Below are 23,991 nucleotides of genomic sequence, written 5' to 3' on the forward strand. Positions count from 1 at the left end.
GAGTTTAGGGAGCGCTGGAATTAGTGAGCTTCCTGTGACATCTCTATACAGCTGCGGTAGGGCTTTCTGTAGTCGACACCTGTCTGCTTTCTAAATATTAAAAACGTGACGTGACTTGCTGTTAACACTTTACCCATCAGTCAGTACGGTGCTTTCTTTTTCTCGCCCTGTCAGGCAGCAGGCTTTGCTTGCAGCCATCAGTGAAAAGGATGCCAACATCGCCCTGCTAGAATTATCCTCCTCCAAACGCAAGAAAGCCCAGGAGGAAGTGATGGCTCTGAAGAGGGAGAAGGACAGGCTCATGCACCAGCTCAAACAGCAGGTAAATCCACCATATTTAACTACAAAGATATTTGTTTTTGCCTTTCGGTCACATTTTACAACAGATTCTGGCATTGCTACTCAAAGCAGGGCTACAAATTCAAACCTGCTGCAGATCATGATCGTTTACATTAAAGATACCTCATGGGAAGAGTTTAGAGTTTTAAAACTAGGAACAGATAGATGTTAATAATTGCTGGTAGTTCCACGCCTCTAACCACACTTATTGCATTTAGTCATCAAAAAGTCACTCAAGCAGAAGCTGTGATTCCAGGCACGTAAACACATACGCAGAGCTGTTCCCTCAACAGTCATGTTGCAGCCCGAGTCGCACACGTATGTTTGTATCACCGGTGAATCACTAGCAGACTTTTCTGGCTGACATCTTGCGGTGAAACGGAGATAAATCCCAGAACACGCGTGTACCTACACACATTCACCTATTTCCCATCCTACTCACAGTATGACACGGGACTGAGAGAAGTATGTGGATCATTAAGGTCTAGTCAGACCACATCAGTGACTGATCTAACATGAATGTTAATAGTAATGAGCTAACAGCAGGGAGTCCATATATACGATCTCCTGAGTCACAGGGGCTTCTGGGAAAGATGGTGCATTTAAAAGTCAACAGATGCAGTGGCTGCTTGTGCATTTAAGTGCGAATCTATGTTTGTTTGTGCCTCGTAAACGGGAAAGAGGTTCGGGGGGGGGGGGCAATTCCATTGGAGGAATTTCAAGGAAAGCCTATTATCTGTTAATCGCCATTGGATTCGTCATGTTTTCCCGTTGGGTAACTAGCAGTTACAGTACACCTGATGATGCGATGAGCTCTAATTGCAACGGTGTGGTCTGTAGGCCCAGGGCAAGAACAAAGGGGTGCAAGTGAAGAAGAAAAGTGAGGGAAAGCTGATGACGAGCATGCATTCCACATGCATGCTTTCTTCTTTTTCGTGCATGCAACTAGTCTTTACTTAAAGTCTTTAAAAATGCATGTGCATGTAAATTGTAAATATTGGATCTAACTGCAGTGCTATAGACACACCTTGTCATTTATTATGCTAGGGAGGTCGTAAGGTAAGTAGTTCCTGCATTACTGTGGTTCATTTTGCAAAATGAGCTCTCTGGAGGTTGTGTTCTTTAACATCACACACACACGAGTTGTCTGTCGACTGACCCACTGACACATATCAGGATAGGGTGCTGTCCCCAGGTCCTTAACTGCAAGTGTCGGAAGGAAACTGACCAGGAAATGCCAAAGAATTATGGGACTCGAAGTCTCTTAGGAGAAAATTGATCTTGACACAGCAGATAGATTTACAGATAGCTTTGCCCCGTCTGACCTCCCCATATCCCTCTTTTTCAAGATCTAGTACATATGTGTGCATGTGTGTGTGTGTGTGTGTAAGGCACGTGCTCGAAGACAAACTTTTCTTTCATTGGACTTGCATCCCTTTGAGGCAAAGACCTTCTTCAGCACAGACGAACCCATTTGCAAACACAGAGACACACACGAAGAGTGTAGCGCTTAGATTTGTGAGGAGAGAGTCCGGACAAATGTGTCCCCATGTGGGAATACTCTGCAGCCAGGTGATGAATGGCCACAGATCAGTGGTGCTGTGAACAGAGAATTCTCATTCTGTGACTTCCTCTCCTTTTTTCTTTTTGCACTTGAGCAGCCATCCTCTCATTAAGGCTGACTTGTGTAAGACTATTTGCCTGCCTGGAGCTGGGGGCTGTTCTGTTTTTACTAATGTTGCACATATGCAAATACACCCAGATGCAGATAAAAAGGAGCGTGTATAAATGTTGTGAAAATGGTGCAGCCTTTCGCCAGCTGTCTGTTTATTTAAGTCCTTTCTTGTCAGCCTCTTGTGTCCATATGTGTTAACACAGCCTTTCTCTAATCAGGGCAGGGCTGTGATTTACGGAGGGCTTGGATTGAGGTTTGGGATGCAGCTGTGAGCACAGCAGCCGTCACTGCGGCGCTCGGCCCAGCAGCTGCACGTTGTAACACAAACACACACACTGCACAGGTACAGCCCACGTCTGCTTTGGTTAGAGGTGTCAGTAAAGAACTCTATCCCCCAGTAGTGCCACCTGCGCCTGTTCGAGACTGATCTACAAGCAAACCTGGAGGCCATTACTGTGCTGTTTACCTGGCAAAGCTACTAATTAACACTAATTAAAGCACACATTCAACCTCTCAGGCATTTTATGTGTGAACACCTTTGCACTTGCATGCAGGAATGCTTCAGTATGAAGAGAGCAGATGAGTGACTGTGTGTGTGTGTGTGTGTGTTAGGGCTGCCACAAACGATTATTTTGATAGTCGACTAGTCACCGATTATTTTTGCGATTAGTCGACTAATCAGATCATCATCCATTGGACGTACAGCCTACAGCTTATTGCACCAGCAGCATCTGGTCTTATATAACTATCATTAGCTTACAGCTTGAAGTGTTTGTGCTAACTAAAAATAAAGACAAGATGGTAGTTTATTAATTTTTAATGAAATTTGCAGATTGTTTCGGTGAAGTTTAATAAACTCCTTGCTTTCTAAAATATAACAGGACACCGGAGTATATTCTCCAGCGTCTCACACTTCTGACAATCAGCTGTCTGCTTGACAGTTTTAGCTGTGCAAAAACTATAACTTTAATCTCAGCCAAACCGATTTACTCAGGAACAAATAAAATACTAAAGAAAGCCAAACAATAACATTTTTAAGTTATCTAAGTGACTTATATATATGTTTAACCTGACTAGCGAAAGACAGCGGTGGGTTTGAAAACGATTTGCCGGGAGTCCGGTGTTCTCACGGCTCTAGTTAGCCTTGCCCCCGCCTAGCTAACGAGCTAGTGGGTAACAGACGTCTCCGAAAACGTCGGAGCGCTTTTGAAAATATGTGGTGTCTTGATAAACTGAGCAGATATTTGAGGTTTACACAGCTACATTCAAGCCTGAAAATATGTTAAACATTTATTTTGTGCCCCAGAAAGAATAATAAGAGTAATATTAAAACTAACTAGCTGCCGCCATTGTTGACAGCTGCGCTATGAATTCTGGGACACAGCTTCTTCTTCTTCGGGGTTTAACGGCAGCTGGCATCCTTGTACATGCAGTGCTGCCATCTTCTGTTTCAGTCCGTTATTACACTCTTAAATCCTACTACCGGTACTCATTCCTGCGTCCTTTGTGATCTTACAAAGCTTCAAACGACGCGTCGACTATTAAATTAGTCGTCGACGATTTTAATAGTCGACATAATCGTGACTAGTCGACTAATCGTGGCAGCCCTAGTGTGTGTCTGTGTGTCTGTGTGTCTGTGTGTGTGTGTGTCTGTCTGTGTGTCTGTGTGTGTGTCTGTGTGTGTCTGTCTGTGTGTGTCTGTCTGTGTGTGTCTGTCTGTGTCTGTGTGTGTGTCTGTGTGTGTCTGTGTCTGTGTCTGTCTGTGTGTGTCTGTGTGTGTGTGTGTGTCTGTGTGTGTGTGTCTGTGTCTGTGTGTGTGTGTGTGTCTGTGTGTGTGTGTGTGTCTGTGTGTGTGTCTGTGTGTGTCTGTCTGTGTGTGTCTGTGTGTCTGTGTGTGTGTGTGTGTGTCTGTGTGTGTGTGTGTGTGTGTCTGTCTGTTGGATAAACTTATATGGCCACATGTGGGCCGTCCTGACCACACAACCAGATTCTTCCAAAAGCAATTCATCACGTCATTCGTTGGTGTTTGTGTCTCAGGTCATTAAATATTAAATATGTGCTCTCTCTCTCACACACACACGCACACACACACACACACACACACGCACACACACGCACACACACACACACACACACACACACACACACACACACACACAAACTGAGACTTCTAGCTTCTACCAAATATGGTTGTTATTAGATGAAGAGGAACATGGTTCCTATGAAATTAGCAGCAGTGACAAATACGTTTCTATGTGACTCCTTTCGCTGCATATCAATCTTGAACATTAGAATGAGCAACACAGATTTTAAACCATGTTATTAAGTATTGCAGCGGCCGTATCAGTGCAGTCGTGTCATCAGCTGCGGCATATATGACAGTCATTGTCCTCGCCTCAGTGACAGGTGTCAGCTCTGTTGAACTGAGACCAGTCCTGCCCAGTCACACCTGCTAATGTCAACACCTGAGGTCACAGAGGGCTGTACACCTCAATCTTGCCTTTAACGCCTCTAACCACTGGTCTGGTGTCTATTTGAGCCCTCCTCCTCCCCTGACTTTTCATCTGTACCCTTGTTGCCTCTCTCACCACAGTGTCAGAGGTTCTCACCTTATCTGAGCTGCTCTTCTGCGATTTAAAGTAATTGCTAACCTCTTTAATGCCAGCCACATCCGCTCCTGTGATCCTGACTGGCTCGTTTCCTCAGTCATTAGGCCTCAGCTTCTTATCTCAGCAGCAATGTCCCCAGGCCTCTAACTACTGCAACACCATCTCCCTCCTATCTTCACAGCTGACTCGAGCTTTTTTTTTGCCTCTGCCTGTCTTGACTGTCTCTCATTTAAACAAAGGGGACTGTAACATCTTGGATGGGAAACTTCTTCATATCTTTCAGTCATGTTCATCCCACCTCTGCAGTCATGTCTGCCCTCAGAGGAAATATCTGCAGTTAAGGGAATTAAGCTGAGCCTGTCAGTATATCTGCACCCACTCTGTGTCTATCAGACAGCTGGCCTCACTGCAGTCATGCTGATTGTTAGTGTTAGTCAGGCTAGGCTGTTATCTGTGTCCAAAGCAACGATGTTGGCAGCATGACAGCCTCTTCCACATTCACACAAACACACACAGATGCACATAAACTCAAACAAAGCACACTCAGTCATACCCGTTTACAGAGATGCATATTTGAGTGTAATTTTAATCAGTGACATCTAGAATGAGGTTGCTGCGTGACGGCTGTGGCCTTGGGCAAAACACAAAACACTAACTAACTGTTCTTACTAGGATTTGTGTAATCCAATTAAATGATAATCTACAGCGTGGATGACATTTGACAGACTTATGACTTTTTCATCAGGCACTCCGACTCACTCGATTTATGACCTGTCAAATGTCGTTAGCGGCAAAGTTTGTAACATCTTCGACGGCTTTCAACACCCCCACCTCCACCCAGAAAAATCCTCAACCTAATCAGTTTATGACCCAGAGAATATTTTCAAAAACAAATCTGTAGTCTGTGGTTGTTATAATTATACGTGTTAAAATCTTTGTCGTTTATCTCTGTGTTTTGGGTTTTTTTGTTCGCAGACTCAAAGCAGAATGAAGATGATTGCTGATAACTACGAGGAAGATTACATCCATCCCCAGCATCACCCTCATCATTCGCACCACATGCACCCAGCAAATGTCCATCACCGAAGCTTGCCACGAGCACCTCTCCACGCCAACCACCGACCCCCTGTGGAGCAGGTCGGCACGAACACGCACGCGACTTAGAAATGCGTTCAGAGCTGTTTACACAGGTTGACGTGACGCAGGCTCTCGCCTTCAGGATTTTAAAAGCAATTTAAATTTCATATTTGTCATTTCACCACGAGTCAGTTGTGGTTAGAACTGACAGCATGAAATTTCCCTTTTCTTTTTCCCTCAGTCTTTTCTCTCTCAATTCCATTTCTTCTTGCCAAAATTATTTATATCATTTAGAAAAATAGGCCTGAAGGGGACACATGAGTGTTTTTGATTGAAGGTATTTCTATGTGAGATTAGTTTATGTATCATTTATCTCTCAATCACGCTCACATCCAGCCTTGCCTGAGGACAGACTTAATTTGGTTGTTTGAACACCGTTAACGGATAACAAACTGATTCTGTTAGTAGCCCAAAGTTTATGTATATTTCCCTGAAAACAGTGTAAATGTGCATAAGCATGGGCTTGCCTGTAGGTATGCATTCGCAAACGCATGCAGAGGTGCACACCTGAGCCTTTGTTGATGTCATGTAAGCACACGAAACCACTAACAGGAGAGAGGAATCTTCAAAGAAAGACGGAGATGATGACTGCCACAGCACCGACTGATAAAACTTCTTGTATTCTGCATGTAATTTAAACTCATCACAGCTCTTTTCAGTCACTGATCGGGGGGATTCCAAACTCTGAACATGTGTGCGCGTGGTAGATTGTGGGAGGGTTAAGATGAATACCTGGGGATTTCCACTGAGTCGAATTTTGTTTGTTCTATTCGATATGCATTATTGCATCTTTATATACTTTACATATTTCTCAAACCTCTTTCTAAAATGGAATCAACCATGCAGCGGGCATCCCCTGCATTCAGTAACTAAACACACACGCACGCTTCAAAGCACACAGCTGTATCCATGCATCACCCCACACATACCTGAGCAACATGTAAAGATTTCAATACATTTTTGCTGTTAGCGCCTGTGAATCTAAAATACATGCATACTTGCAGCGTTCAGTCTAAATCTATATCTGAAGAAAGTCTATAGGAATGCAGACTATGTTCCACTGAAACCACCTTGTAACCCCACAAGCACTACTTTAACACCTTGCTTGTGTTCTCTATGTTATGTTATATTTTAAATTTGCCTTGGTAAAATATTATCCCACTATTAAACCACATTGTTTCTTCGTATCACTTGCAGCCACAGTAGACTTTCTCCTGAACTGTGAACAGCAGGGGTTTCGTTTTTACTATCACACATTACTCCACGTCACTTTGTACTTATAAATATCTTTGCCTCAGTATGACTACCCGGTGCAGTTTTACTGCAACAGTGTTTATAGTGTTTGACATATGAAACAGTGCCTCTCTGCAAGTGATACTTCAACTTTTTCAAGTTGGACTGAAAACAGCTTGCAAAAAAAGTATTATTAGGGTTTCTGGGAAATCTTGTTAAGAATGTACAGAATAACAAAATAAGTCATAAATCTGTGGCGATTGGCTGGATTATGCTCACTGCTAAGGGTGAATTTTTATGTCTATACAAGAGAACTGCGATGGCTCTTCCTTTCTGTGCGGCATTTGGGGGAAAACGAAAGCCGAAGATTAAAACGCAACGTGCAAGAATAAGAAAAGGAATGGGAAAATGTTCACAGAGAACAGATTAGACCTTGGATTAGAGAAAAGAAATTGTGAAATGTGTGATAGCAGTTTTCTCTGCAGTAACGATGAAAAATCATTCTCTGAAGTCTGGAAACTAGTTGTTGCCGTTTCCTTGGAAACGTCTGTTCTTGCGAGCTTTGCTATTCAAACACACTTTAATGGTTTTGCAAAGTCTGACGTCAAACAGATCACCGCGTTGTGTAAACTTTGTAAAAACTCACTTTAAACTAAAAGTGGCAGCATGTCGGGCCGGTCGCAGCCCACGAGACAAAAGGACGCAGTGGAATGGGAGAAATGTCTGTGTCTGAAATTCAGATGCTAACTCCTGGCCTCGGTCATGACTCAAGGAAAATAACAGACGCCCTCGGTTTTCAGTGTCGTGACAGGTCAGGGCACTAGCAGAAGGAAATCGCGGGCGCATTTTATATTTTGAAAGATATTTCCAGTTTTGAAGATGCTGACGTTACTTAGATCCTGATTTTACTTCGATGCTGATAACGATTTAGCCAGCGTGGAGACCGTCCAGCTGCAGATGTTTTACAGAGTTCATTTCCCTGTTTATATGTTATTTGTTATTGTTGCACATCTGCTCCAAGTGTTTTCTCTTTACCATGTTTGAAAAAGGGTGAAGGATAATAGCCTTGTTAGGGTTCTTTCCTTTTCTTTTTTATAACTTTAATTGAAAAAAAAATTTGTTTTTTGCCCTGGTTGCATTGCCACAAAAGAGAAACATGAACGTGTCAGTCAACACTACATCTTCATCTTCCTGTTCTGCATTTAGGATTTTTTGGTACCCTTGTGTCAAACACACAGTTTAAAATGACCAGCAGACCCTGTTGACAGAGGTCAGATATGCCACCTCATTGTTTTTTCCTCATTTCTGATCTTTGACCTTATGGGAAACTTCAGCAATTAACTTGACTTCCCTGAGGTCATAGTGTTTATCTCCAAACACTGGTCTTCACGTTTCTTTTGCCTCCTTGCAGTTTAACTGACATGTTTAGTTACGCTTTTCCCCCCAAAAAACATGTTGTTCTGTCTGTCTGTCTCACCTCTAGTTGATATTGTTTTGCCTCTGCTCGTGATTTATCCACTCCACCAATTTCTGTCTTTTCCTTCTTTAACATCTAGTGACATCTCTCTTTCTCCATTTCCTTACTGTCCCTTCTTTTCCTCCGTCATTCCCATTTCAGTTATAATAAACAAGTGTGGCTAGGTCAGTGGTTCAGTCCGTTGCCGGGTCCAGGAACACCACTTGAAGGATGATTGATGATGATAATGATAATGATGATGAAGAGGCTCTCCATGCTCACCCTAGAGACCACAATGCTTTTCCAAGATACAGCTAGTGCCATGAATAACATACCAGTGACCACACATGCACTTTTTTTTTTGCAATGCGTTTGCATTTGCACGTGCTCACACACACACACACACATACGCGCTGCAAATTTAAGACGCGTGAGCACACATCCATGCGCTGGCATGTTGGATACACAAACACGAGAATACACTTTCAAGTTTTCCAAGGCGCCAAAACCACATCTCATTCAAATCTCATTGCCACAGTTATCAGGTTCAAACCAATCCTCTAACTGTACTCCCAGGCCCCTGCTTAATTAGTAATGGAGTTAGTGAGAGGACAAGTGAAAAATACTCTGAGGTGACATGCACAGGATGTGGATTTAGCACCCTGGGTTTGTGTCTCAGCATGGAGTCTGTGCAGTTTGACGGGCATGTTGCGTTCATGTTGCTCTCATTTAGGCATGCCAGCATCGCTGCCAGATGCTTGGCAATAGCCTCGGAAGGAAATAGAAAGCAGCCATAAAGTGTTTATCAGAGACAGAATTATACAACCTTTTCTTTTAGATTGTTGTTCTTTATTCTAAGTCCTAACATGCTGGCTGCTTCAACTTTATGAGAAGTAGCACATGGTATTTGGCCTGTTTGTGTGTCTGTGTGTGTGTGTTTAACCTGGCAGAATGAGTGGTTATAGGTCTGGCTCTGTTTACGGGGCCTGTCACAGCCATTCACTGCACGTTAGCTTTTAGCACGTAGCATGTTCCATTGAAAGGCCATTATATCTATAGCTTAGCTGCTGAGATGTAGCCTACTGAGTTTACCGAGCTTGTCACAACTACTCAGTTCAACCAAAGCCACCGTGGAGTACAGCCAAGATTTTTTTTTTGCTGGAGTGTCACATTAGCATAGACTCTGCTTTACTGAAGCCTATTTTAGCATTGTGCAGGCAAGGGTTTGGCTATAGTGAGCTGCCAGGTCATGCTAACTATCATATTGTAAGTGTCTAAGTGAATTAGCCTTCTGGTTAGCAGGGCTCTTGTCTGCACAGTTTCAGTCTAAAGGAAACACCTTATGTGTTTAGTTATTGGTTTCTAACAATCACACTGAGGAATGGTGATATCATGCACAGCTTTTCTGAATGAGAGCATGAGCAGGATTGTTTGGATTTAAAGTCATCGGGGTTTAAGGCTGGACAGAGAAGTTAGTTAATGAGACTCAACCCAATAAACCAGAATTTGCGCAATGAAATGATAAGAATGATGATGCATGTTTTTACTGTTCACTCACAGGATGATGAAGAGGGAATATGGGCATGATGACCACCAACATGACCACCCACATCTGTTTCTTCACAGTGAGTTTCCGCACAGCTGTTGTTACACCTTAGGCTAGTTTTGAAGTTAACATTAGCCCTTGCCAGAGTGTCATACTGTACATGTGTTCCAAATACTTTAATGATCGTATACACAATGCACTTCTTCAGTAGGCTGAGTAACCATTAGACAGGAACACTGATGATACCACAATAACCACAGCATTACCCAACTCTGACACAGGAGAGTGGAATAGAGCCGACTTTTCCATTGCTCGGGGAAGTTTCATTCAGTTTTATGTATATGTTTAGAGTTTTTAGGCTGCTTTTCAGAGAAGTGTTCATATGCTGATTGTGCTGAGTGTGGCGCATGCACTCTGGGCTCTATAGGAAACTGTGTGTTATTGGACCTATATGCACCCAGCAGCCTAAAGCGAACATACCAGGGCCCATAGGTGATAAAAACGACACAGTGAGAAAAACCAGAGATGGATGAGTCTCTCTCCGCACCCCACTTTTTCAGTCACAGTAAAGTTTTACCGCACTACTCCACCCTATTGTGTGCCAGTGTGTGGGGTAGCTAATTATAATACAACACAGAACAGCCATGAAAGGGTTTTTTTCAAGGCTGAAAGCTAAAAAAGCATAAAATGAAGAATGTCAAGTCATAAAGCATAATTCCTGTTTGGGGAGTTTTATATCGAAGCCCCCCCCCCCATGGGCTTAGGGTCCCTTTGAACACAGACGTGCAGCAAGAGGTCTGTGCAGGGAGGTAATGGTTTGCTTCGAGCTAATACGTGTGTGTGTGTGTGTGTGGTGTAAAAGAGACATATAAATGTACATATGAGGGACAACAAAGGTAGGGAAAGCGAGATGAAAAAAGCAAAAGGGCCCTTATGTATTTATGTGGGAATGGGAGCGAAAACCAGGCTGCATAGTGTACTCATAGTTTCCAGTGCATCTCATTCCTTTCCCCCAGTAATCCACAGGTGGACCATCACAAGCAGACTCTGCCTCTAACCTCAACAACTTAGAAGTTGTGCACTTTGCCCCAGCACTGCTTTTGGGATTAAGAGTCCTATAGCGTGAGCAAATGGTTTGCCTTTCTGCAGTGCAAAGCGTTTGAGTCTTCAGCCACGTTGTTTGTGTGCGCATTCGCAAGTGCTCGTGTGTGTGTGTGCATGTATGTGTGTTGAAGTGAGTGTTGGGGAGCTATACAGTGGCGGAGCAGCCCACATAGCCTATAATCCAGTCCATGTGTGCTGAGAATGCAGCAGTGTCAGGATTCACCGTAATGAAACAGACCACACTGCCCCCTTTCTCCCTCTCTTTCCATCTCTCCATCTTTTTTCCATCTCTCCTGCTCTCTCCACCTTTCTTAGGGTTTAACTTTGCCCTGCTCTAACACATTTTCCTTAAGGTAAATCTGGAATTGGACCCATGATTAGCCTACTGCTTTAGTATCTCCAATCAGATATCATGATCTTCTGCGTATACTTGTGTATTAGTTCTTCTTATCCTAATCTAATAGAATAAGCCAGGCACATTAGCCTTTGGTGCAGAGTGGTGTTGTGGCTAGCGATATCAGTGCTGCTCATCTATCCACTGCTGTTATTCTGGCAGTGCAAAGCACGAGCGCAGCTAACGTGTATTAGCCATCCTCTATGGGAGAACAGATGGGAGCTATTCAGTGGTATGTAGCTACAGCGCAATAAGGCCAGACCTAATCCCCATATCCTGTCCCTGAGTGAGCCCTCCCTAATATGAGCAAACAGAGATGACAGCACCGATAGACAAATAGCCAGGGATCTGTGTGTCTGGGCGCTTGTGTGCATGCTAGATTTTATTGGTGTTTCTTATGGATAACCTTGGGTCCCGGTGCTAGGCTGCATTCCACAAGAACCTAAGTGCTGAGTTTGAGTTGGCAACTTTGAGTTCTAAACATCCAGGTGTGGATTTGTATTGGTTAGCCATGGTTCTGTCTTACAGACTCTGATTGGCTCATTGAGGCTGTGTATGTCCTGCTGTTGATTACAGAGGTTTTGTTTACCCGCTGGCCTCCTAGACCCCACCTCTAATGAAATAAGAATGTCCTTTTGGAGTGAGAGCAGAAGAGAAGGGGGTCAGAGGAAAAAGTGAGGGAGAACATGAGGCCAAAAGAGTGAAGCACAGTGTGGGGGGTTTCTGGAAACATTATGCTTTTATCCCACCATGAAGCTATTTGTACTGAATAAAGCAAAAAGAAGCTCAGAGGCTTTCCGAGTGAGGACAGAAATGTGTTTGTGTACATGTATGTATTTGTGTTTGCTCACATGCATGTGTGTGCACGCACTTTGTTCAGGTTAAAACAAGTCAAGAAGATGGCTTTCATTTGCCCACTCTTTGTTCGCAGAGGATACAGTGTTTGTATGGCAACATTGTGTATGTTTGCGAGCATCCCAAGAGTGTCTATGTGCAGCGGTGGATTGCTAACCTGTTGATCATTGGCAAATTAAAAGTACATCTCAGAGCACGAGGGAGAACAAAGACAAGAGAAAAAAGCCCAAAATCCAAACTGTTTAAACCTGGAAGTATTTTTCTCTTTGTTGGTTTGTTTGTTTTTTGGATCCAGCCAATCTAGGATCATTAGGAAATGACACATGGTCGTGGTTAGCTAGCAAGTCAAGATGAAGTTTAGAAGAATGCACAACATAAACGACATTGTCAGAAACATCACAGTCCTCTTAATCCTCTGTCAGCCTATTGAATGGATTTTACTTAACAAATGGAGTGGACATGGAAATAATTAAAGGGCAGAGTGGAGCTGAAATCCAAGCCAGATTAAAGCACAGCAGCTTTGGGGGCCATGTGAGCAGGTAAAAGTTTCATCTCCTCATCTTCCTCCTGTGCACTGCAGGCCAGAGCTTACTATATCTTAGTCCAGCATAAAAGGACTGATAATTGTTTAGCTCTACTCTAACTCCGTGTGCGAGCCACATTCCCCATCCATACAGTTGTATCCCTTTAGGCACTTTCTGTATTACATACACACTCACACTTGCATCGGGAGTATTTTGGGCTTCAGTATCTTGCCTGAGGACACTTTGACAGACACACTGGAGAAGCTATGGATCAAACCACTTCTTCTACTGAGGGTCTCTCGGTTCATGTTTTGCCTTGACAAACATAGCTGATATGTTAGCGTCCAATTTCGTTAAGAAATAAATACAAAGCTGAATCCTAATCTTAACGAACTGTAACCTTGAACAAAGTTTGAGTTTTTTTGCTTTTTATATAGTGAAAGTGGATAGGGGGCCTTTTATGTCCCCAGAAGGAGGAATTCACATTTAAAATGTCAGCAGAATACAGTATGTAGTAATATATGAAGTACTCCTGGTATGCACACTCACTCACCCTCAGAGTGGCAGAGCTGGCCAGAGCTTTCTGTCTGTAGTTTTGAGTCATAACCAGAAGACTGGGAGTGATGCTTTCTAGAGATTACTCCCCTTGAAGGTGTTGATCTCTTTAAACATACATAGATTTTAACTGGGATCTGTTCTGTTAAACATAAACACCAGATATCTCAGCCCATTGCATACTTTTAAGAGATAAAATCTCTTTTATCCTCTGTTTATGGCCATCAAACAAAGTTGCCCTATAGGTTTTCTTCTAGACATCACTATTCTGTGTTTTTTCTTCTTTTCTTGCAACAGCCTGCTGATTATAAATGAGCTCCAGGTATAAAATAAATATAAAGTTGTATGTGCATATCCATGAAATTGAGCTTTCACAGACCATAAGTGCTGTGCACCATAGAGATGGCTTCTGTAAATGCAGTTTTACAGCCCATAATCACAGCTGTCTTTATCTTCATAACAGACCTGAGACCAAAAGTTCCTAAGTAGTTGTAAAAGAAACTAACATCATATAAAAATATAATGTGATAATTTCAGTCTCACGTTGTTTATAGATTTCTAACTGTAAACAAAATAGCAACCTTAACTAGCTTATCACTACATCATTTAAACTCCCCAGCTAATTCAACAGGCTCCTCTTTTCAACTGCTCAGAAACGCAGGTTTCTAATCTGGCAGTCACCTGGCACATCGCAGAAACACATCACATGTAAACATGGTCAAGACGACTTGCTGAAGTTCAAACTGGGGGAGAAAGGTGATTTTCGTGACTCTGAATGTGGCACGATTGTTGGTGCCAGACAGACTGGCCTGAGAATTTCAGAAATCCTGGCAGATCAGAAACTATTCTACTGGGATTTCCCCACATTTTCTGTAGGGTTTACAAAGGATAGTTTGAAAACGAGAAAATATCCAGTTAGCAGCAGTTCTCAGGGCGAAAATGCCTCGTTGGTGCCAGAGGTCAGAGCAGAATAGCCAGACTGCTTGGAGCTGTTAGGAAGGCAACAGTAACTTAAATAACCACTCATTAGAACCAAGGTATGCAGAAGAGCATCTCTGAACACACAGCACAAAGAGTCTTGAAGCAGATGGGCTACAGCAGCTACACCAGATGCACTCTTGCAAGCTAAAAGCATGAAACTAAGGCTACAGTTCACAAAGGCTCATCGAAACTGGACGACAGAAGGTTGTTGCCAGGTCTGATGAGTTTCTACTGCAGAACTAAAAGAACATATAGACAGAATCCATTGCCAGCCTCAACGGTATCAACCTTAGTACCGATTGAGCATTGTTTAAATGAGTATTGTTGTTGCCCATGTTCACTGATTTTCCCATCTACTGATGGCTGCTATCAGTGGATAATGATAATGCATCACTCCACAAAGCGCAGAGATTTTAAATTTGGTTTCTTGAACATGACAATGAGTTCGCTGTACTCGAATGGCCCCTACAGTCACCATATGCCAGTCCAACAGAGCACCTCTGAGATGTAGTGGAATGAGAAACTTGCATCCTGGATGTGCAGCTGACGATTCTGCAGTAACTGCAGAATGTTTCCAGCACTTTGTTGAATCGATGCCACGAAGAATTAAAGCAGTTTTGAAGGTTTGCTGGTACCAGCTGGGGATCCAACCCAAAACCAACAAGGTGTACCTGGTAAAGGGAATAATGTAAGTAGCTTCCAGTGAAAAATGAGGCCAGCAGCTGACACAGCCCTGCCACTATTTCCTGCACCGTGTGCCAGGTTAGAACTAGCAAACAACTATTACCCCACGCATTCAACTATTACCCCATGCCTGAAGAAATATCATCTCCTTTATATCAACATGAGTCAGTAAATGTTCATTAATGAATACACTGGATTTTCTTAACAGTCAGTCGGCTCGAGGCGGCGCTTTATAAATCATACCCTTAATTTATGTGTGAAAATAAAATATTGTTGAAGCAATTATAGTTTGGGTGGTGCCACTAGAGTCTCGTCAGAAACAGAAACTACACTGGGTCATTGAACTCAAGTACCATGTTGTTTGTTGTGTTTCTTATAGGAAGTCGTTTCCTATAATTCCAATATTTTGTCTACCTTATTAAAGTTGTAGTCTACTAACCAGCAGCGTGTGCACAAAATCTGAATGTATTTGGGTAATGTTTGGGTTAATGATACGTCTTTGTTCAAAGCTGTGCTGCGCCATGTGTCTTTGGTAGTCAGTGAACCATGGCTTAGGGGTCAGTAGAGGCGTCTGACCGAGGCCATCCTTCAGCTAGCTGTCAGCATAATCAGTCTGTGAAGTCAAAGGTGGTTCCACCAGGTTGAGCAGGAGTGGAGGGAAGTCGATAGCTCAGCAACACCTGAGCACTGACATCTGAGTATGCTGTATGTAGTTCAATTAAAAAGAAAAAACAACAACAACTTGGTTATGTTCTAAACTTCTTTTGGCAGTGCGAGTTGCTGCTTCTCTTTGTGGCAACTTTTAAAAAATGTAGTTTATTTGTGTGGCAAATCTGAAGACCGTGTCTTGAAAAGGTTAAGAAGAAGCTAAACCCTACTCAGGGCCACATTTTTACTTAAGTTATACTGTAAAAATCGAACATACTTGCTTTTGAAATGCAAAACATTTCTTTAATGTAGGTGAAGAGCAGCGACAGGGATGCTTTGTCACTGTCGGTGTGTGAAGCTGTAGACAGATGTAACCCACAGACACTTTTGCAGCTGCAGCAGGTCTAGAAGGAGGAAATGTGGAAGAGAGAAAAGAAGGAAAGAATAAATAGTGAAGCAGACAAGTTTATTCGTGTGTGTGTGTGTGTGTGTGTGTGTGTGTGTGTGTGTGTGCTTTTTTTGAAGTTCTGTGAAGAAGAAGACAATTAAACACCTGATGTGGGGATCATAAGGTGGTTTGTCTTAGTAAGCTCCCTTTCCCCACCCGCAACACGCTCATTACGCAGGCAGAGACATGGCCACATGTACAATGGCTCATGCAAACCTGCGTTTGCAGGAACGACTAATATTTGGCTTTTTAAATTCTGTAATTGCAAGTAAATCCCTATTCATCAGTGCTTATCCATGCAGTTAAAATGTACATGTGCGAGCAGCTTGTCAGAATCAATCTACAAAGCCCTGTGTGGCCCACCTCAGTAGCCCAGCCAAAATATGGAGATCTGAAGACTTTTCTGCTAATTGGTTGTATTAGACACACACCTTCCTTCACTAAGCCACACAACTGTCCTCTTGGGTATGAAAAGGGGTTTCTTACTCAAGCCACACAGTGCAGACCAAAATGTAATTCTTCTTTTGGCCACTGATGATGGGATGAATCAGAAACTTGTTGCATCATAGGATCATATGGGGCCCTAGGGGGCCCTAGTCATAACCTATTAGATGCTTATCATTTATACAGTCTTGTTGACGTACCAATTAAGTAAATATTTTCAGTGGTGCTCTCAACAGCTTTATAAGAAGCTCATTTTGTTGGGTTTTTTGTTTTCATCCTTGTCCTAATGATTTATCCAGCTAATACAGACGTATCACTAGTATTCAGAAGTGGCCTTCTCCTGATTGGATGGACATTTCACTGGTATTGAATAATATTGTTACTTTCTTATATTACTGACAAAACATTTACAGTTTGCAGACCGAGTGAGAATGTAAGCTGGAATACTGAACTCCCTCATCTTCCCCTCTCTGTCTGAACATGCCAGGTATGATTCAGTCTGTAAGCTCTTCTTCTCTGTACAAGTTAGCCCACAGTCATAAATCAGTCCACCTTGAACTGTCGCTGTTTTTCACCTTTGTCTTCCTCCTTTTTCTTCTCTCGGTTTTATGCTTCATTATTTATTATCGCTGTCACTTGTCAAGTCAAGTCAAGCTTATTTATAAAGCACATTTAAAAACAACCAAGGCTGACCAAAGTGCTGTACAATAAAATACAAATATAAAATACAATAAAACACAAGTACATAAAACACCTCACTGATAAAACAATAAGTTCTTCTTCAAATGGATTTGCTCAAGACACATTCACCTTTTAAATTTCCTTTAGATCTAGAATATTGGAAATACATATTTAAATACTGCGTCGCAGGAGTGGTATATCGGCACAAACTGGGAACGATATTGATTAACTGAATAGGTTTTAACTGTGCAGCAAGTTTTGTGTGTAAACGAGAGTTCAAGAACGAGGGAAAAAAGAGAGTGAGAGATCCTGGCAGGATTAAAAGGGTATTTTCAGCTCATTGTGATGGCAGCACACAAAATCCTTTCCCTCAGGAGAAACTTGCACCTGGGGAGGCACTTTGAGCATCCGTGGGTTTGTGCGTGTGCGTGCCTGTGTATGAGACATACAGAAAAGTAACTGTGCATAAGGTACCTCAAAGGTGAGATCCTGTGTTCAAGCTGGATTACACCCCAAAGAGAAAGTGTGAACGTGCACAAAGAAGCACTGATAGAGGGGAGGCACTGGGATTTGCAAACAGAAAAAAATGGGAATCACACTCTTTTCCTTTTAAACCAGTTATTTTCTTCAGACTTCCTATGCTCTCCTGAGTTCCCTGTCTTTAACAGACACACAAAGACACATGCAGCCACACTAAAAGCTCTAAAAATACCACAGAGCCTCAGGTCTAGGGTAAGGCCTCTGTTTCCCAAACTGTGTTTTTAACATATAGACCCAGCCCTAGGCTGCCAATCATAGATGTGGCTGCTGCTCCGAGGCAGAGGGCTATATTCAGAGGCAGCATGTGGTGGGGGGTTGCCACAAAATAGGGGGATTCACACCTGCTGACTTTACTATATATGGCTACTTACCGAAAGGATGTAACACCCTGAAACATAGCACGTTGGATACCTCAGCTCAAGTACTGCTGCAAGATCTTGCACACGCATGTATGCAGCAATAGATACATTTAAATTGCCTAATAGAAAGCAAACAGTTATGATCAAGATTGACACCCATGGAAACCACGTGGCTGAGAAAAAACACTAAATGTATTTTAATAAGTAATAGAAGAAGGAATTTCACTATTTTCTTTCCCTGTTGTAGATGTGCCAGAGCTGCTATCAGACACCCCTTGTAGAATTGAAGAGGAAAACTAACAGGAATTTACCTGTTTCCTCTCACTGAAAGTCAGGCTTCATATCTTGGGCTATCACTGAACTACTGTAATAACAACCTTTGCACTGCCACTCAACATTAGGGCTGACCACTAATTAGGCCGTCTATAGCTGCAGGCTGCATTTTATTTCTCACACTAGCTGAAAACATTTTCCCGAACATTGTCCTCATTTATTAAATAGATGAGCTGTGTTGATGTTTGTAACACTGCAGCATTTTTAATGATAATTAATTATTTTGCATGAAAAAAGAGGCACTGACACTTTATGTCAGCGACCTTTTCAACTCTGCATAATGTTTGTTGATCTTAAGCTTCAAATCCCAGAATGGCTCGCGGGTCTCTTGCTGCAGGGTACCTATGTGACACGGGGAGCAGAAAGAAAGCCCCTGAGTCTTAGGGCTACAGAATAAACTTCTCATTTGAGCCCCACAATGAAAAAACGTGTATAAACTCCTGGCTCAGATGCAAGTTAGTCCAACACAGATCAGCTTGTTGGGCTGTGTAGTGTGTTTTCAACCAGGTTATGTTTTTCAGTGAAACCCTAGAGTTGGATGTCAGAGTGGACGCTTTCTCTGTCACTAGATCGGCTCAGACAAGCAGATTAATGCTCTCTGTGTCCCTCACAGCTTACTGTATGTCACTGCTATTATCCTTGACATCCAACCAGTGGGTCAGGATCCTTTACATGGGTGTCTTTCCCATACATGTACGCACTTACACCCACATGCACACGTACATATAACTTACACATGTGCAACTGAACTTACTCTCCCTCTGGTTCCCTCTCTCTTATCTGGCCCTGTGGAAAAGCCACACTTGTACGATGACATTCAGCACAGGATTAAAGCCCATGTAAGACCCTCCTCAGTTTACACTGCCACTGCCAAGAAGGGATCTATACAACCACACACTCTCATGCAATCCTGTACACACTCTGGCTGAGACACAACTCCATGCGCACACACACACACAGTTGAAGCGTAAGGGGAAAGCACAAACTGGTTTGTGTGCCTGTGGACTCATACATACTCAAATGCCTTCATGCGTTGTTGTTTAGCATGTTGTCCTCTTATTACTCCAGACCTATGGAGATGTCTCTGCTTACCAATTGCCATGCACATGCAGCGCATGCAGCAGTGCGAACACTCATGCGTCCATTTGCCTTGCCACCATCCTCATTGCTTTCATCTCTGAAACAAGGGTCTAAGCCTAGACACCCACCTCATTTGAGTCATGTGTGCACACACACACACAAACAGTCCCCTCTACCTACAGGCACAAACTCACATATATGTGGTACTGTTAGTACTCAGGGTAGATTGAACACAGACTCCCTCAGTTTTAGGAACGGTGAGGCTAGACGTGGTCAGGCCCTTAGTTAAGATGCTGTGCTTTGTATCTAGGTCACATTGTGTGTGACTTTTGTTTCTGCGCTTACCTCCAGGGTTTGTTGGTTAGGTCTGGAGTGGATTCTCACTGGAATGCATTCTGATTGGACTAGACAGCAATCCTTTTCTGATTGGTTGTTTGTCCCAAGGCTTCCATTTTGAGGGTTGCTTTGAATCAGTGCATCTCCGTCTCCTCCTCTTCTGTTCGCTGTGCTCTTTTCTTTCTACTCCTCTATATCTCGTAGATTGCCGCCAGCTGAGTGTTTGATGTGAATGTGTTTGACTGGCTAAAACAGAACCAGCAGTGGGCTCTTCTGTGTTTCTGCTGATGGAGTGATACTCAATGCGTGGATCATTGCCTATAGTAACTTTATGTGATAAGTGGTCAGTTAAACTGGGCCTCATAAATAAAATGAGTAAGAACTATCATATATGGCAGATGTGATGGGGTAGGTTTGAAACCCCTGCTACTGATACGTGTTCACAAATGCACTGCTGACCTTCTAGAGAGTGTCTGATAGAATATGCAGATCCAGCTTTCAGCCTGATTCACCTTTGTGTGAAAATGTGTGTTTTTCTTTCACAATATACACAGAGAGTTGAGAAGAATGTCAACAGCTTCAGATCTGTGTGAGTCTTTGACTTTTCAGGCCCGATGGTTTAATTTGATTGATTTCATGAAAAATGGTAAATGGCCTGTATTTATATAGCGCTTTACTAGTCCCTAAGGACCCCAAAGCGCTTTACGCAACCAGTCATCCACCCATTCACACACTGCTGATGGCAGCTACATTGTAGCCACAGCCACCCTGGGCCGCACTGACAGAGGCGAGGCTGCCGGACACTGGCGCCTCTGTCAGTGCGGCCCACCTGTTGCCACCACCGGTAGGCAACGGGTGAAGTGTCTTGCCCAAGGACACAACAACCGAGACTGTCCAAGCCGGGGCTCAAACCGGCAACCTTCCGATTACAAGACAAACTCCCAACTCTTGAGCCACGATCGCCCCAAAAAATGAAAAAAAGGACCCTGGATTGGGTGCGTGGATGAAAAAAGAGGACTGCTATTTTAGTGATACTATACTTTGGTGACGTGAGAAGACCTAAAATAGACAGTCAGCCCACTTTTTAAAAACCACTGATATCACCAGACTGTAATGCTAAATATGAACTGTACTCTAGCAGTTTGATAGAGGCAGAGAGATTTTTGTAGTCATTCTTTCTCAATCCAAGCACAGTAGAGCGTGGCAGGATAAAATATAAAACCATCATCAATAGGTACTATTGCACCTATGCTTTACTCTAATATCCTCTCCTGGAGTGACCTGCAGCAAGGCTTCAACTCTGCAGCCATGGGATTAGCTTCACTGGTGGGTGGTCCTCCTATTGCTGATCTTAGATCAGCATCACATTCTGTTCTTTACTCTCTCTAGGTGTTGGGATTATGGATCAGGTTAGGTTGCTGAAGTTGGACCATTTGATCGAACTAATGTTTAGGTTGATTTGGACACATTTATATGTTGCACTTGTCCCCTTATATGAGTAACCTTGAAAGCTCCTGGACTCAATCCCCACCCTTGCTGGGAGAAGCTGGCTGGGGAGGCTTCTGCTAGAGCTCTAGTATTACTGCTGAGTGCGAGCATTCAAAAGCCAGATCAAAACTGGCCATGCAAAATTTACTCGCTTGCTGTAGTGAACAGCAGGTGGGACAGGAAATAGTGTGTCAGCTAGCCAGCTAACATTAGCATACCAGACGCTTAAAATGATCCATATCAAACATTTTATTCACTCTGTACTTGTGCTCGCTACAAGGCATGCAGATGCCGCTAGTTTACACTCACCAAGCAGCTATGGAAACACAGAAAGGCCAAAATAAATACTCTGAAGATAGATGGATGTTAACTAGACTTGTTTTGCTGCTGTGGCTGTTTGCTGAGGTGGGATCGACCGCAAGAGGAAGTAATTGAAATGTTTGGCAATTGTTTTTGGTGCGACTGTGGCTTTAGTCAGCTAACAGGTATGCTTGGTGATATGTGGCAAGGTGTTCCTTACTGGATAAATTACAGGTTACCTAAAGGACAAAGAACAGCCTGTGATGTTTGTAAGGAGTGTGTGACGTTACTGAAACGAGTCACAACCATGTGCAGTCAGTAGTGTAAGATCATGACCATCAATCATTGGGTTTTTTCCCTCTTTCTTGGCTTCCAACCTTTCCCTCCATCCTTGAACTCATCACTCTTGAGCGGTTAAGCTAGTTGTAATGAGGACAGTGAATTGGCATTTCGCAGTTACGCGCGCACACACACACACACACACACACACACACACACACACACACACATAAAGAACCAGCACATGTTCTCCATAACAAAAAACCCACAAACAGACAGGTAGTGTGACAGAAACAGAGCTGTTGGAGGCCTGGTGCTCTCCCCGTCTGAAGGGATGGGAGCAGAGGACAATGTAAACACTCTGTCACACACATAAACAAAGCCCTGCTCAGATTTCACTGCACAGTTACAGAAAGCTCACCCTTTCTTTTATAGAGAAAGTATTTTTGTAATTTGTTTATGTGAGATTCCATGGACCTAATGGGAAAATGGCTTTTTCGGCATCACACCACACCTGAGTTCAATTTCACTAGCTTTCTCACAGACAGATCGTAAAGATGGCATGCCAGAATGGGTGCAATCTGTCTTTCTTTTCTGCATCTCAATTTAATTTCTCAGCCTTCCTCTCTCAGACACATTCTTTCTCTGTAACCCCCCCTCTAGCTCTCTGTTTCTCTCTTCTTCTCTTTCTGGTTTTGTCTCAATGAGCGATGCCTGTGCAGGCCAACTATTCAACAAAGAGCAGCAGGTGAATCACAGAAGTCAAAGAAATGATCTACATTATGTTTGAGAATCCTTTCATTAGAAGGATTTTGGCTGATTATGAAGCCTGAGTTTGAAGTTATTTTGATTAGTTGCATTCAAATGTGACACCGCACACTCTTAGCTGTATATCATAGCTCCTCATTCTAATCACAAAGCTTCTCTACTGGCATTAACAACATGTGTACACACACACACACACACACACACATGCAGATGCACTATGTTTGGGTTATGCAAAACAAAAGCATAATTGGAAATAAAATCCAAGCATTCACTTAAGACAGTAATTTTAATATTTATTGTTTTATATTAATGTTGCTCCCCAACTGTCTAAGTTATCACACACCCACACACAAACTATACAAAAACATATGAATATGTTCACCCTTGGCCAGCTTTAACCACCCGCTGATTTAAAAAGATACCATGTGTTTAGCAGGACTGAAAACAACGGCCCAGCAGAACCTTCTGCATTGCAATGCAAAAGAACTGAAAGCAAGATACAAACATGTGTTTGCATTGCTTGCATTGTTTGCCTTCTAATTACATCGTTATTTCTCTGTGTAAAGTGCGTGCACGTCAGAGCTGTGTGCGTGTGCATGTTTTCCCCTGTAATGCCAGTCTTTGTGTCTGGAAGTGGTGTGTTTCACAGCAGGCATTCCATTCAGGCTAACCCAGTGTGCTTAGGTAATAACTAGGCTTAGCCATAATTTGTTTGTGTGTATGTTGTTGTACGCCATATATGTGTGTGTGTATCTGTGGGTGTTTCTGCTCATGTTCAAAGGAATAATTCCTTTTCATTTGACACATTCATACAAAAAGACAAGCCCGTCTATTTGAACTTGGAAACGAGCCATCCACAAATGAATGCCTTTCTGTTTCTGTTCTTCCAGCTTCTGTTGCTCCAGTCTTATTTCTTTCGTCCTGTTTAATTGGCAATTGGAACAACGTTGGCTGTTTAAACCTTTTTAAGCATGCCAGTGTGCTTTTTTTATACCCTGGAAGATATCACAAAGAAAACAAGGCAACAACATGCTTGGCATTTTCATGTTGAGACTTCACCAATGGCAATCTCAGAATCACTGATTTAGGCACCCAGGTTGTAACAGTTAAGGCAGGAGTACTGTCAACTTGTAGGATGGGGATAACTTGTTAAAGCTAAATCGCTTCTCCTACTTCTGTGCTTTGCCCTGAGTGC

At 42.8% G+C, this 23,991-nt stretch overlaps 1 protein-coding gene across 2 annotated transcripts in view; it reads left to right on the forward strand.

Moving 5' to 3' along the window:
- Nucleotides 1–23,991, forward strand: part of LOC146549951 (ERC protein 2) — a 161,796-nt gene that overhangs the window by 114,813 nt on the left and 22,992 nt on the right. For both annotated transcript variants that reach the window (XM_085259342.1, XM_085259343.1), the window contains 3 exons: nt 175–322; nt 5,599–5,760; nt 10,010–10,074. In XM_085259342.1, coding sequence (XP_085115468.1) covers nt 175–322; nt 5,599–5,760; nt 10,010–10,036 — 337 coding nt within the window. In that variant the 3' untranslated portion in view covers nt 10,037–10,074. The remainder of the gene's footprint in view (nt 1–174; nt 323–5,598; nt 5,761–10,009; nt 10,075–23,991) is intronic.

The sequence above is a fragment of the Mchenga conophoros genome, linkage group LG20 (assembly GCF_057382185.1).
Source record: "Mchenga conophoros isolate Kocher_MC1m ecotype Shallow Benthic linkage group LG20, M_conophoros_male_GT1.1, whole genome shotgun sequence".
In the NCBI taxonomy this organism is placed as follows: domain Eukaryota; kingdom Metazoa; phylum Chordata; class Actinopteri; order Cichliformes; family Cichlidae; genus Mchenga; species Mchenga conophoros.